The 15871-nt window shown below is 41.5% G+C and overlaps 1 protein-coding gene across 2 annotated transcripts in view; it reads left to right on the top strand.

Moving 5' to 3' along the window:
* The first annotated feature begins 711 nt into the window (after nt 1-711).
* Nucleotides 712-15871, top strand: part of ankhd1.S (ankyrin repeat and KH domain containing 1 S homeolog) — a 75950-nt gene continuing 60790 nt past the window's right edge. For both annotated transcript variants that reach the window (XM_041588761.1, XM_041588760.1), the window contains exons 1-4: nt 712-1210; nt 10175-10328; nt 13501-13657; nt 15639-15786. In XM_041588761.1, the coding sequence (XP_041444695.1) occupies nt 959-1210; nt 10175-10328; nt 13501-13657; nt 15639-15786 (711 nt within the window). In that variant the 5' untranslated portion in view covers nt 712-958. The remainder of the gene's footprint in view (nt 1211-10174; nt 10329-13500; nt 13658-15638; nt 15787-15871) is intronic.

Here is a 15871-nt window from a genome sequence, read left to right as displayed (position 1 = left end):
TGAAGACTGGGTACAGAGCCCAAAATCAGGTAATTCCAGAGTCCTGACTTCTACACTAGTCAATCCTTATTGCCTTCTGGGTATTGTAGTCTTAGATTAAACTGGGCAGTTGGCAAATTGCTAAATAAAAACTACATTACCCAACATGCATTGGGAGACGCAGGCTTGGCACATTAGGACAAGAAAAAAAAAACTTTGGCTGGTTTCCAAACTAGCCAAAGGTCTAAAAAGTAGCCCAAATCCGTACCTTGGCTACTTTGTACTTTCAAAACCCGCCTGGGCTTTAGAGTAGCCCAATTTGGCTGGAAACCCGCCAACCCTGCAGGGGAGCAAAGAGCACTTCCTCTCCCCCTATTTGGTCATGTGAGCTGCCGCTGGGAAGAAGTCAGTGACACCTGACAGGTGCCAATCTAATAGCGACAGGCCAAGTCTAACACTCATTAAAGACATACAAACACGATCCATTGTGTAAGCATTCTTTAAATTATTCGCAAGCGCTAATTCCTGCAGTATTATAGCCTTAATAATACCGTCCCAACGCAAATGAACTTAAGGTGTCATGTGACTGACAGTAAGAAAGGCCATTCAGCGGTCAGCTTTTCTCGGAGAGGGGCGGTGACCGAAGCTTGCGTGTGCAGCCAACGCAGCTTGACAGAAAATGCGCATGACGTAGGGCGATTGACGGCACAAAGCACCAACGGCAGATCGGCTTCATCTTCGTCCCACCAATAGTGCAAAGAAAGATATATTTGTGGGCGGGCGTTGCGCAGAAGCAAGGTAGTTTACAAGAAGTTAATGGCTAGGAAACGGGTTGCTTAGCTGATTTTTTTTAATGACTTCAGATGTCTGCTTTTGAGCAGTTCATGTTTTGGAATTCGGCGCAGTAAGCGGATAAAAGTTTCGTTTCGCTCTTTTTAGATCTCGGGTCTTTTTTTTTTTTACACGCTTGACGGAAGCGATGCAGAATGCTGTGACCGGGACGGACATGCTCACGGAAGGATTTGAAGATGAGATCGACTCGGTAACTCCGCGCTCTCCAGTCACGGAACTGGGACTCGGAAGTGAAGCCGGGCTCGGACTCTCCGCCGCTGCCAAGGTTCGACTGTTTGGGGGCGCGTCGACTGGAAACGAGAGGCTGGATTTTCGGTTGGCCGCCGCTGCCGCTGTGCTCTCCTCCGGAACTGGCAGTGACGACGACGAAGTGTCTGAGGTAATAACTTCATGGGAACTAAAGTCGCCTGTGAGTTTGTGCTGCGGCTCAGCCGAGTTCTTCACGTTGCGCCTGTGTGTGTGGGGCAGTCTCCTGGGCCCTCTCACTTCGGCCTGTTCCGCCCGCAGACCAGTCCTATTTTAGAAACTCCCAGTTCTCACATGGCGACAGAAAGTAGATCAGGTTCTGCGCAGAACACACCCAGGCTACGGCGATGTCGTCAAAGGGGAAAAAAATAAACATTTTTATTGCGATTATTGTCGCTGTTGCCGTTCGGCGCTGACAGGGAAACCGACTGACTGAAATGGGGGCGTGTTGGCTGCCCAGGGTCGCCAGGTCTAATTTTCGCCTACAAAAGCAGCCCAACAACTAGCCAAGAGGCACTTGGGGGTCAGGACACACAAGGAGATTAGTTGCGACAAATCTCCTTTGCTTCGGGCGACTAATCTCCCTGAACTGCCTTCCTACTGGCTAAAATGTAAATGGCACTCGGTGAAATTCGTTTTCCGAAGTCGCCCGAAGTTTCCTCGTGAGGCAACCTCTGGAAAACGAATCGCGCTGAGTTCCATCCCATCCATTCAAGGCAGTTCGGGGAGATTAGTTGCCCGGCGACAAATCTCTTCTTCGGGGCGACTAATCTCCTTGAATCTGCCTTCCTATATTCTTGCCGTTTTTTCCTATTAACATTGGCATCAAGCATAATTTTTACCGGCAAGGCCAGGTGGCAAGCCTAACTGGAGTACAGAGGCCAAAATCTGGTAACTCCCGACTTCTACATAAGCCGGTCCCATTGCATGCTGGGTATTGTAGTCTTGCATTAAACTTGTCCGTTGACAAATTGTTAAACAAAAACAACATTACCCAACATGCAAAACAGAAAAAACTGTCTGGTTTCCAAAGTACAAACCAGCCAAAGGCCCATAAAGTAGCCTTCCCACCGGGTTGAATGTAAGTTGCTGGTGGGATGGCACCTGGCGCAATTCGTTTTCCAAAGTTGCCTGAAGTTTCCTCATGAGGCAGCATGGAGCGACCTCGGGAAAACGAATTGCGTCAGCGATTTACATTTTTAGCCCGTAGGAAGGCAGGGGAGGCAGTTCTAGGAGATTAGTTCAGATGTCTGGTTTTGAGGAGTTAATGTTTTGGAATTCGGCGCAGTAAGCGGATAAAAGTTTAGTTTCTCTCTTTTATATCTCGTCTTTTTTTTTTTTTTATTACACCCTTGATGGAAGCGATGCAGATGCATCCGACAGTCGCGTCGGATCAACGCTGCGACTTCGTCCGATATTTCTATCTCTTACCTTATTTCCGTTGCATGCGTTTTGTCGCAGCGCGACGGATGGTGCCCAAAAGTCCGTGTAGTCCTACCCTAAAAGTAGCCCAAGAAAAAAAGAGCAACAATCTGTGCAGTAAAAAACTGTCTAAAAAAAATGAATATAGGTGAAAATACATCTTTTTTCGAATTTTCAGTTTCACAGATTTTTCCATGAAGCAAAATGGGACAGATTCGCCCGCTACCAGGGACGTAACTACACAGGGGGGCCCAGGAAATTGAGGAAAGTCACCAGAAAACGCGAGAATGTTTAAACGTGACGCAGGTCTGGGCTGAGAAATAAATAGGCCCTGGCATTTCAGTTACACAGAGGCCCAATCAGCCCACATAGAGGCCCAAACAGCCCCAACAGCCCACTAAATACTGACTTTCTATGGGACCTTATAGCAGCCCCTCTGGCATTTGCCAGAACCCACAGATTGCCAGTCCTGGCCTGACGTGATGGAAGACTGGGTTAGGGTCGCCACCTTTCCTGGAAAAAAATACCGGCCTTCCTATATTCTTGCCGCTTTTTCCTATTCGTAACATTGACATCAAGCATCATTTTTACCGGCCAGGCCGGTAAAGTACAGGCCAGGTGGCAACCCTAACTGGAGTACAAAGTCCAAAATCTGGTAACTCCCAGCTTCTACAGAAGTCAGTCCCATTGCATGCTTGGTATTGTAGTCTTACATTAAACTTGTCAGTCGGCAAATGGTTAAACAAAAACTACATTTCCCAACACGCATTGGGAGAAACAGGCTTGGCACATTAGAGCAAGAAAAAACTTTGGCTGGTTTCCAAAGTACAAACCAGCCAAAGGCCCATAAAGTAGCCCAAATTGGTTCCTTGGCTAGTTTGTACTTTCAAAACCCGCCTGGGCTTTAGAGTAGCCCAATTTGGCTGGAAACCCGCCAACCTGGCAACCCTATGGCTGCCTATATCTGCTATGGAAATGCCAGGTGTTGAACTGCAACTCACGACAGAACCCAAAGTAGGCTAGGGGATGTCACCCCTAAATTCTAATGAAAAGCACATTTCCCTTCTTGACAGGAAGTAGATGATGTAAAAATGATTGCCTTCAAATGAGCATCACATTGGTGTAGGCTTAATTAGAGATTTCCATGTCATTATTTCTTCATTGTTGTAGGAGGAAATGTTATTAAAGCAACAGTAACATTAAAAAAAAAAATAAGTGTTTTAAATTAATACAAATATAATGTAGCGTTGCCCTGCACTGGTAAAACTGGTGTTTTTGCTTTAGAAACATAACTGTGGTTTCTATAAATAATCTCTTGTGTAGCAATGGCGGCAGCCATTCAAAGTAGAAAAGGCTCAGGTTACACAGCAGATAAGCTCTGTAGAACATAATGGTGTTATCTGTTATCCACTATTTAACCTGTCATATAGCATTTTTTCAATTTCCACCATTGCTACACAGCAGTTTGTTTATATGAACTATAGTAGTGTTTCTGAAGCAAACACATCAGTTATACCAGTGCAGGGCAACACTACATGATATTTTCCTTGCTTTAAAACACTTTCATTTTTTGGTGTTAGTGTTCCTTTAACCCAACTGGTCTTGTTTATCAGGGGCTAGGTCTGCAAGCATCAAGGGATGCAAAAGTTCCCCCTTAAATCACATGGTAATTCATGGTCTGTAGGTTAAATTCTTTGGTTAAAGGTGGCCATACACGGGCAGATTAAAGCTGCTGATATTGGTCCTTTAGACCGATTCGGTAGCTTATCTGCCCATGTGTGCGGGCTCCCGACTGTTCCTCCCGATCGATATCAGGCCAAAAATTGGCCGGATATTGATTGGTCAAGTTTGATTTTTCATACAATCCAGGACCGCATCAGCTAGTTGATGCGGTCCTGCGACACGTCGGAGCCCGTTCGTAGTATTGTAATCCGATCGTTCGGCCTCATCTGATATTGCCCAGCCGTTAGTGGGCATATTGGGTTAAGATCCACTCGTTTGGCGACCTTGCCAAACGAGCGGATCTTATGGTGTATGGCCACCTTTAGGAAATGGGATTAAAATGACTATACGCAGATGTTGCTGGTGCCCTGCATACCTCAACATATTGAATTAAGAAGGGTTAATACCTTTATCAAAAGGTAGCATTTTTCTGAAAACAGAAATTATCATTCGCAAAAGAGAGGCCCCTGATCGCACTGGCCCCATAGGCTATAGACTAAAGAAGCCTGTGTATTAATCTGTCCCTGCTACATAGCCCCATAATCATCTAGAGATGCATTCGTAATTAGTCCCCGCAGCATAGAGCCAATTGTGATCCATATATAAGCAATCAGGTGAACTCTCTATTTTTCTTTTTATTCTTGGCAATAATTTATATCATATACAATCTCACCATAACACCATTCTTTTTAAACCACGCAGGCATAGTGATTCCTGAGTGGATGGAAATATTGGAGTAGTGGTTAGAAACGATTGCCACTTCAAGAATAAAGCTGGAGGATCTGGGCCTGTTTTGGCTACCCACGTGCAGGGCCATATCGGATTTATCTCATTGGAGTGCTAATGGTTCAAAAGGACTAGGGATGCACCGAATCCACTATTTGGGATTCAGCTGAATCCCTGAATCCTTGGTGAAAGATGTGGCCGAATACCGAACCGATAAGTTCTGATGAATCCCATTGAATACTACATAACTTATCAGTTATCTGCTGAATATCCTGTGCCTTTTCTCCTTTTTCAGCTTTATTTGGCTGGCCCACCGGTAGGCCCATACACCTGCCAATAAGTTGCAGACTTGGTCTGGAGGGTCTGAGTTGGCAGCTGTAAGCCACATGCGCGTGGCCACTTAAGGAGTATGCCTTATTGTTTATATATTAATCACTTGGGGGCTAACAATTGTCACCTGCCAGTGATTATTATTGTTTACCACAGACCCCTGGTAAAGCTTCAGAATGACTTGGGGCACTGTTATAGTGAGCTATGAGCTGCCCTTTTCTTGTAGAAAAGTAGAACAATTTTTGGCTTTTTGCTTCGCTTAAATTCTGATTTTACTATACCGTTTGTGAGTACAGCTCTTCTAATGCGAAAGAGTGCAATTGTGTTCTCTGCTCTAGGGATGCAGCACCCCCCCCAGACCCTCTCTGGCTCTGCTGGGGGGCAACATTGCAGGAACCTCCTCAGATGACTCCTGATCCAGAAAAGGCACTTGGTAGACCTCAGAAAACACCATTGTACTGATGTCTGTGTCTGCAGCAGTAAAACATTTGAATGGTGTTGGCAACGAAAATTGCCTTCTCTTGCACTTTCTGGCTATTATGGGATTTACATGTTTTACCACCATGTCCCTCAGTTGTCTGAACTGAAACCTGCCTAACTGCTAGTTGATCAGAGAAAAGCAAAACAAAAAAAAAAATCTTTAGCCTCTCCAATTTGCCCCAGGGTAGAAAGATTTCTTTTCTGACTCCAAGAGGGCAATTGTCCCTGAATCAGCTTTGCATGAAGAACTGGATTTTTTCACTATCTATCATTACAGCCTTTTTTTTTTTTTTTTTTTTTAAATACAGTAGTATAATGTATCTGCCAGTACAACTCTAGTGGGGAAAATTCTATAGCTTCAGAGCTCTCGCTGTAAAAAAAAGTAATTTGTCAAGTATTTTTGATGAACACTCCTTTCTTGGCCTGATGTTCTTCCTAGACAGCAAAGGTTTTCTCTTGGCAAACATCCCATGTAGATTTAATTTGTAGGACCTCTTTTTAATGGTAGACTCATGCTCATTGACATCAGTAGTGGCAAGAGCTACCTGTAGGTCCCATGATCATTCTGGTGTTCTTGGAGCCTTCCTTCTTTCAGCATCTTATGTTCTGCTATCAGCCTGAACTTGCTTTGATGGCCAGGCCCAGCAAGTTGGTGGTTTCTTTTAGGTCTAGATGATCTCCTGGGCAGTGGAATGGTTGATGTTCAGTTGTTTGCCAATTGCTTCTCAGACCCAAAGGAACCTATAACCTTCCTTCTAATGGCCTCTCTTAATTTGGGAATGGTTATTCCACACACTTCAACAACAAAGAGCAATCCCAACGAAATGCCTGAGGTTTAAATAAGACGGGTTCCTCCAAGATCCTCTCCAACAATGTGCAAAACATTTGCCCATGATCTGGTGCACTAGAATCTAATTGAAGAAAACTTGATGAAGTCAAAATTGCCATGAAGTATACTTACTTCTTCTCACATAACGTAATTGTGGTTTAAGAAGCTGAATAGACTTTGTTCTCAACCCAAGAACTGAGTTTGTAACATTGTTTCAGGAGTGCAGAGAATGTAAACAGACTGAAAATGTAACTGCTTATCAGAGTATGTGCTGGATGGTTTATATTTGTGTAAAACATTAATAGGCGGGTGACATCCTTGTTGAACATAAGTTCAGTGATGTTGGTGTTAGTGATGTGCGTTGCAGCCCAAAAACGTTAGCCTCTGTTTTCCCTACCCGTGGCCTTTTTCTGCCCTACTTACGCCTCTGTGGGTGGCTTTTTATATACTCGCACAGGTATATAAAGAGGGGAATGCACTGGGTGAGGGTGGAGGAGTTTTTGTTGACCCGCAAATCACTAGTAGGTATATTGCATGGTCTTTTATATTTATACATAATTATCATCTCTCCCTTTAAGTGTCTGTTTTCCAGTATAAACAATCCCAATCTATCTATTTCCCCATAACTGAGACCTTTTATACCCTATCAGATCAGTTACTTGTTCTCTCTTTCCTAACTTCTAGATATGGGGCCTTACTATTGCTTTCTGTGAATCTATACTTCTTTTAATACAGGAGAGTATCCACCTACTGCTGACTGGCATTGCTTCCTACATCTTGGTTTACTATTTGCAAATACTTGTATGACCTTCTTCATCATAGATTTGCCTTATTTAGTCCCATAAGAGGCATAAATAACTTGCATATTTAAACATCCCAGGTGCATAACTCTTCGTATATTAACATTGAATTTCATGGGCCAAGAATAACATACTGGATGGAATTAATTGGCCTGCATAGCTTTGTGTCATCACCAAACATATACATTGCTTACAAACATATACATTGCTTACAGTGCGTTCTCTCAAGCCATTATTGAACCTAATACAGAGAGTATTTAATGTATTGTTGACAACCACGCTCTGTAGATGATCCTTCAGCCAGTCTTATATCCGTGAAACAGCATAGCCAGTCTTATATCCGTGAAACAGCATTAGACCTTTGTTTAAAACGTAAATATTTATTGGGCACTGTATCAAAAGTCTCAACTTTGAAGCTTCACCCTTCTTTCACCATATGTATCGTTGATTGTTATAGCCAAACCATTTTAGTTTTGTTTCATCTTACCAGGGAACTCTCCTCCAAAATATAAGGTTTTTGTTCTGCTGATTATTTGCAAACTTCAATCTGGATTTTTAATTCTTGGCATTGCTTGGGGGTTTATACTTGTACAAAAGCCTTTCAGGCCATGACCGTGCAGTACTCTTAGTGGTAGATGTTGATACTTTGGTGCCTAATGCTTCAATCTCCTTCACCATTTTTTTGTTGTTGTTGTTGTTGTTGCTATGGGGTTTAGTTGGACCTTTCAGAAAAGAACAGTTTGTTTGTCCATGGGCATTTATTTGAGCCTTCTTCCTGAACAATGCCTGGTCTCAAATTTTTTATATGGTTGTATAATTGTTAGTACAGGTGATTGTAGGACCTTTTTGGAAATCTCTTGCTAAGAAGGAACTGGATTTGTGGAGGTCCACAATTTTGTTAGAGGTCTTGACTAAAGTTCTGTTAGAAGATCCTTAACTACAGTCACAAGTAAATTTGCATTCACCTGTAACCTAGAACTGACAGCCAACTCTGAGGGATATGCAAACTATTGAGTCTCAAGTCACGTGGGATACATCCAAGGCAGTTAGAAGCCCTCCTAGTGGAACCCAGAGACGTATTCATTCTTGCTATAGAAACGTAGCACCCTAGAACATCAGAATACCCTCCTAAGAAAGAAAGTATTCCTCTTTCAATGACAGAGGTACTTTGAAATGGTAGCTAATAATGAGCGATTGTTGGCATACTTTGCAAAAACACAATGCCCTACCACGACAATACCGTCCATAAAGAGGACAGATGGGGGTAACGGTCACTGTCCCGAAACTCATAGTGGAGGAATCTTCAACATACTACCAAGATCTATACAAATCTAAATTGCCCCACTTCAACAACTCCACCTCCCCTTATAACCATCCCTACCCTACACCCATGCGATAAGGCCTCTCTCAATCAACCTATAACTATTGAAAAAGTTAAAGAACCTATAGCTTCCCTTACATTCAACAAAACTCCAAGTATAGACGGCCTTCCATCTAACTCATAGAATGCCCTGGCAAATCAATTGGCTCCCCATCTATTGACCACCCTCAAAGTTCGCTTTAAATCTGGCTCCCTCCCCCCTTCTCATTTAGTGAAGCCTTCATTATAGTGATTCCAAAACCAGGCAAAGAACCAGACCAGTGCTGTTCATATGGGACAATCTCCCTCATAAACACTGGAGACTATATACCAACATAGAAATTCAGCATGACAATATGGGAACCAGAGCTGTCGACTATCTTACATAGTTAAATTGGGTTGAAAAAAGACCAAAGTCCATCAAGTTCAACCCCTCCAAATGAAACCAAGCATCCCTACATACACTCACTGACAATGACTCCTGTATACACACGCATTAATTATATATACCCATATCTATACTAACTATAGAGTTTAGTATCACAATAGCCTTGAATATTATGTCTGTCCAAGAAATCATCCAAGCCACTCTTAAAGGCATTAACAGAATCAGCCATCACAACATCACCCAGCAGTGCATTCCACAACCTCACTGTCCTCACTGTGAAGAACCACCTACCCTGCTAATGACTCCACAAAAGCCTTTGATCCACAAAAGCCTTCAGAAAAAAATAGGAAAAATCTAAAAAAGACTTTTGAAAATTTGAATCGTACAGATATTTCGGATTTTCCACCCGAAAACCACAAAATCTTTGGACTATTGTGCGAAACCCAGAGCAGATCAGGATATCTTCGAGGCTTCTCCCATTGACTTATATACAACCTCGGCAGGTCTGAGATGCCGGATTTTCGCATTTTGATTTTTTCCATCCACAGGTATAATCAATCCCAAAAAGCAACAGGTTGCTCTCCTACCCCTTTGATGTTGCTCCCAGTGGCCTCAAAGCAGGAGCTTGTTTTTGAATTCCAGGCTTGGAGGCAAGTTTTGGCTGCATAAAAACTAGGTGTACTTCCAAACAGAGTCTCAATGTAGGTTGACAATCCACATAGGGGCTACTAAATGGCCAATCACAGCCCTTATTTGGCACCTCAAGATTATTTTTCATGCTAGTGTTGCCCCCCAACTACTTTTACTTCTGAATGTTGCTCACGGGTTTGAAAGGTTGGGGATCCCTGGCATAGACCATTAAACTTGTTTTGTTGGAAATTTAGTAGATGTACCTTTACTCTTGTTCAAAAACCTCTGTTTATGGCCAACTGTGTAAGGTAAAAACATTTTGTTTCCTTCTGATTCATACATGTTTCTGGTAGTGAAAGGTTAATTTTTGTTCACATTTGTTCTCAGTCTACATTTTTATTTTTAATTAGGTTGAGTCATTTATTTTGGACCAAGAGGACTTGGACAATCCAGTGCTTAAAACTGCTTCTGAACTCTTTCTATCTACTGCTGCTGAAGGAACAGACTTTAGAACTGTTGATCCAGAGACACAGGCACGTCTAGAAGCTTTATTAGAAGCCGCAGGTATTTCATTTATTTGTTCACTGATTTACGTTATTTTACGTGTTATTACTAATGCGTATCCAAACGAATGCCTTGCCAGAGGGTGGCTATTGTTTAAACAAGGGGCTGTTCACCTTTTAGTATTTTTGTGGTTTTTAATGATTTAGCTGTTTTGTTCAGCAGCTCTCCAGTTTAGAACTTTGGTTTATATTACACTAGCAACCAGGCAGTGGTTTGAATAAAAAACTGGAATATGAGTCAGAATTGAGCCCTGAATAGAACAATAAGCCATAGAAAATAACAGTACAATTTCTAGCCTCACAGGGAAATCTTTTTTTCGCTGCTGGGGTCAGTGACCCCTCATTCTAAAGCTGGAAATAATCAAAAGAAGACAAATACTATAATTAACAAAATATAAAAAATGAATATCGGTTGAAAATTTTGCTTTGAACTAGCCATTGTAAAACATACTTAAAGTGAACTACCCCTTAAAATTGTTTTCTGAAGTCGCCTTGAGGAAACTTGGGGCGACTTCGGAAAACTAATCGTTTCCGAGTGCCATCCTGCCGGCGATTTACGTTTTAGCCGACGGAAGGCAGTTCGGGGAGATTTGTCGGCCCTAAGAAGAGGAGATTTGTTGCCAGTCGACTAATCTCCCTGAATCTGCCTGTGTGCCGTGACCCTAAGGGCTAGTCCACACGGGGAGATAGCCCTGCGTTTGCGGTCGCGGCGACAAAGCGCCGCGCCAGTCGCCGCGACCGGCGCAGGCGACAGTTTTGTATGGGCGCCTATGTAAAAACGCCTGTGCTAACCACACGAGGCGATGCGCTTTTCAACAGTCGCCTGAAAAAGCCTGGCGAGGCATTTTCAGGCGACTGTTGAAAAGCGCATCGCCTCGTGTGGTTAGCACAGGCGTTTTTACATAGGCGCCCATACAAAACTGTCGCCTGCGCCGGTCGCGGCGACTGGCGCGGCGCTTTGTCGCCGCAAACGCAAGGCTATCTCCCCGTGTGGAATAGCCCTAAGACATTAAACCCTATAGAATGGCTGCTTATTAGATTTTTATGCGAATAACTGCATCATAATGTGTCATTGTGTGTGTAGAAAATTGTCCACCTTTTAAACACCTTATTTTTATTTTCTAAAATTAAGTTAAACCTTATATCAATAATGAAAAATCTGTATTCATATTAACAGAGGAAATAATTCACTACCAAATTGCTGTACGTACGTACGTACACGTATGGGACCTGTTATCCAGAATGCTCAGGGTCTTTGGATAAGGGGTTTTTCCATAATTGGGATCTCTATACCTTATAGGGATTGTTCACCTTCCAAACACTTTTTTCATTTGTTTTCAGATTTTTCCCCAGATATAGACTTTTTTCAATCACTATACATATTTTTTTTACTGTTTTTACAAAATCCAAGTTCAAAGTTAGCTAAGTTAAAGTCCCTGGGGTAAATTTATCATAGAGTGAAGTTCCGCCACTAGAGTGAAATTCCGCAGCTCTCAATTCATTTTTATGGGATTTTGAAAGGCGTATTTATCAATGGGTGAAAGTTCCATAGAAATGAATGGAGACTGGCGGAACTTCACTATTAACTTCACTCTTTGATAAATATACCCCCCTGTCTCTGGTGTTTGAGTCTGGCAGCTCAGTTATTCAGGTGCAGACTCTAAACTGTTACAATTTTGCAACATTTAGTTGATACATTTCTCAGCAGCATCTGTGGAGTACAGGTATGGGACCTGTTATCCAGAATGCTCGGGAGCTGGGGTTTTCCGGATATTTGGGTCTTCATGCCTTAAGTCTACTAGAAATTCATTTAAACATTAAATAAACCCAATAAGCTGGTTTTGCTTCCAATAAGGATTAATTATATCTTAGTTGGGATCAAGTACAAGCTACTGTTTTATTATTACAGAGAAAAAGGAAATCATTTTTAAAAATTTGGATTATTTGGATAAAATGGAGTCTATGGGAGACAGCCATTCCGTAGCTTTTCTGGATATCGGTTTTCCGGATAAGGGATCCTATACCTGTAATAGCAACTATTTTATCAAGTCTAACAGCTGCCTGTAATGAAATCCAGAGATTCTGCTCAGCAGGGACAAAAATAAGAAATGTATCAACTTAAGCTGGTCATAGATGCAAAGATCCGATCGGACTTTCCCATCTCCCAACCTGCCACTAACCATTCCGACCAAATAAAGTAGTAAAAGAACAGATCAGCCAATGTTCTGCCCCTGACAGCAATAGTACGAAAGTTATGTCCAACCAAAGCTAGAGACAGTCTCCCTCTGAAAATTGTACGATCGGCAATACACGCAGAAATATTACCCACAGCCGACAAATCTTTTATCCTGTCCGATCGACCGATCTCCGCTGGACGAAAAATGACGGGACTCTCGACACACGGTCCGAAAATAGTACGAATCCTCAATTCATACGATCAGATCTTAAATGTCAGAGTTTAAATGTATCAATTTAGAACACTTTACAGGGTTGGCAACCCCCCCCCCCCCATTACACTTCAATATTCCAAAAACCCATAGAAAATAGAAAGTCATTGTAAAAAGTCTTTATTTCTGGTGATCTATCTGAAAACAACTAGTTGTTTGAAGGTGAACAACCCCTTTAAGTCTATTAAAAAATTATTTAAACCATAATTAAACCCAATAGGCAGGTTTTGCCTCCAATAAGGATTAATTATATCTTATATGAGACCAAATACAATGCTCTGTTTTATTATTACAGGAAATAAATCCATTTTACAAATTTAATTATTTGTTTAAAGTGGAGTCTATGGGAGATGACCTTCCTGTAATTCGGCGCTTTCTGGATAACTGGTTTCCAAATAACGGATCCTATACCTGTAGTTAGAAGCCATATCTTTTCTTTGTGGATGGCACTGTTTGAAAATTAGGAAAAATTCTCATTTCATTTTTGAGTAGTTTGGTTCCAGGATCCTTATGTGTGTCATTTTTGTTGCATTAATGTACCAGTAGAATGAAATTAAAAATGTATTAAAGTGTATGTGTAGATTTAACTTTTTCTTAATTCCAACAAATATGTGCATGTCTTGTATGTAATCATTGGATTCTAACATGCATGCAGTTGAAGGTTCTAATAAGTCTTGTGCATCTTGTGTTTCTTTCCTACTAACCTGATTTGAACGTACATGGAAGGAATTGGTAAATTGTCCACTGCTGATGGTAAAGCCTTTGCAGATCCTGAAGTACTTCGAAGATTGACGTCATCTGTAAGCTGTGCTTTGGATGAAGCTGCGGCTGCGCTAACTCGGATGAGAGCGGACAGTACTCTCAGCACAGGACAAGTAGACAAGTAGGCACCAATGGTTTTATTTGAATCCTTATGTAACGTTAACGTAGTAAGTTATGTTAAAGGATCTTTTAGTATGATGTAGAGAGGGATATTCTAAGACAATATGCAATTGCTTTTCATTTTTTATTATTTGTGGGTTTTGACTTATTTAGCTTTTTATTCAGCAGCTCTCCAGTTGGCAGTTTCGGCAGTCTGTTTGCTAGGGTCCAAATTCCCCTAGCAACCATGCATTGATTTAAATAGGCGACTGGAATATGAATAGGAGAGGCCTGAATAGAAAGATGAGTAATAAAAAGTAGCAATAACAATAAATGTGTAGCCTTACAGAGCATTTGTTTTTTTAGAAGGGGTCAGTGACCCCTCATTGAAAGCTGGAAAGAGTCAGAAGAAAACGGCAAATAATTAAAAAAAAAAAACTAAAAAAGAAATAAAGAAGACCAATTAAAAAGTTGCTTAGAATTAGCCATTCTATAACATACTAAAAGTTAACTTAAAGGTGAACCACTCCTTTAATAAATAGTGCATTAAAACTTTCAAGTTCATTCCTTTAAAAACACTCCTTGGGAAGGCATGCAAGTTACCAGATCAGTCTCCAAGGGGAAATAATTAATATGTAGTGTTTCTTGGATTCCCACACTAACGCCTCTTTAACATATTATTATACTTTTTCATGCCCTTTTTCACATAAATTCATTGACCTAAATTTTGATCCACAAAAATCAGCTTCAGAGTGACTCTTTACGTGAATGCTGAGAAGTGTTGCAGACCATAACATTTGGTTATTATGCTATTGTTAAAAAAAATATTCCCCCACCCCAGGTGCAGACTAATAGAGCCCACAATCCAGTTGAGGGAAAGAGTAGTGCCTCCTGGTTTGGACGGCATAGTTTTCGCAGGGGCACCTTTAAAAACAAACAAAATTTGTTTTCCCCCCCCCTCCAAACAGAGTGCAGCTTTTTTAGCTCACACTTGCGTGGAAATACACTTTTTATTTTTTTACAATAGATGCCCTTTAAAGCCCTTAAGTACAAAATGGTAAATTATGCTATGTATGACATAGAAGGGGTTTTAAAGGAGATATAAACCCTGAAAATGAATATGGCTAAAAATACCATATTTTATATACTGAACTTATTGCACCAGCCTAAAGTTTCAGCTTTTCAATAACAGCAATGATCCAGGACTTAACTTGTCACAGGGGGTCACCATCTTGGAAAGTGTCTGTGACACTCACATGCTCAGTGGGCTCTGAGCAGCTGTTGAGAAGCTAAGCTTAGGGGTCGTCCCTAATTATCCAGCAGAAAATGAGCTTCCCCTGTAATATAAGCTGATGCTACAGGGCTGATTATTAAATTCTGATGCTAATCGCACTTGTTTCTGTGGTGCCATGTAGTAATTATCTGTATTGATTACTAATCAGCCTTATATTGTGACATTTCTATTCTATGTGTACTGTATATTGTGAGTGGGTCCCTAAGCTCAGTAAGTGACAGCAGCACAGAGCATGTGCAGTGAATCAGCAGAAAAGAAGATGGAGAGCTACTTGGGCATCTTTGTAGGAACATATCTTTACTGCTAAAGGGCTGTGGTTGCCTTGGGCTGGTACTGAAGCACAAAACATAATGTACAACATTTCTAGCTAATTCTTTAGTTAAGCTTTAGTTCTCCTTTAAGGATTTAGATGCATTAATGTGCACACCTTCCTAGAACAATGAATGTGTGAACAAATATTTGGTTGGGAACTAGACTTATAAAATGATGGCAAGGGGCATGGTATAGCCCTCCCCCAAAGTCATTGCCCTATATTTGTATAGTCCCAGCAAATTATTAAATGTGAACTCCAGTTCAGAAAGCAGTCACAATATTGGCCAAGGGCCAGATCAAGCAATGACCATTGAAGAAGCAATATTGGCTGCGTTATGTGACCTACATGTAACCTATGTGAACTACTCATTTGTATTATCCTGTATATTGATCATAGTCGGAGTCTAGCAGAAGCCTGTTCCGATGGAGATGTTAACGCTGTTCGTAAACTGCTCGATGAAGGTAGAAGTGTAAATGAACACACAGAGGAGGGAGAAAGCCTTCTCTGCTTGGCCTGTTCAGCTGGATATTATGAGTTGGCACAAGTAAGTTGATGGTGTATAAACCACAGTGATAATGGGGAAAAAGCCTGGTCTAGGAAATTGATTTAAAAATCCCTGTTGACAAATG

The sequence above is a fragment of the Xenopus laevis genome, chromosome 3S (assembly GCF_017654675.1).
Source record: "Xenopus laevis strain J_2021 chromosome 3S, Xenopus_laevis_v10.1, whole genome shotgun sequence".
NCBI classification, from domain to species: Eukaryota; Metazoa; Chordata; class Amphibia; order Anura; family Pipidae; genus Xenopus; species Xenopus laevis.
The sequence above is the reverse complement of the archived record's forward strand: the minus strand, read 5'-3'. Positions and strand labels throughout refer to the sequence as shown.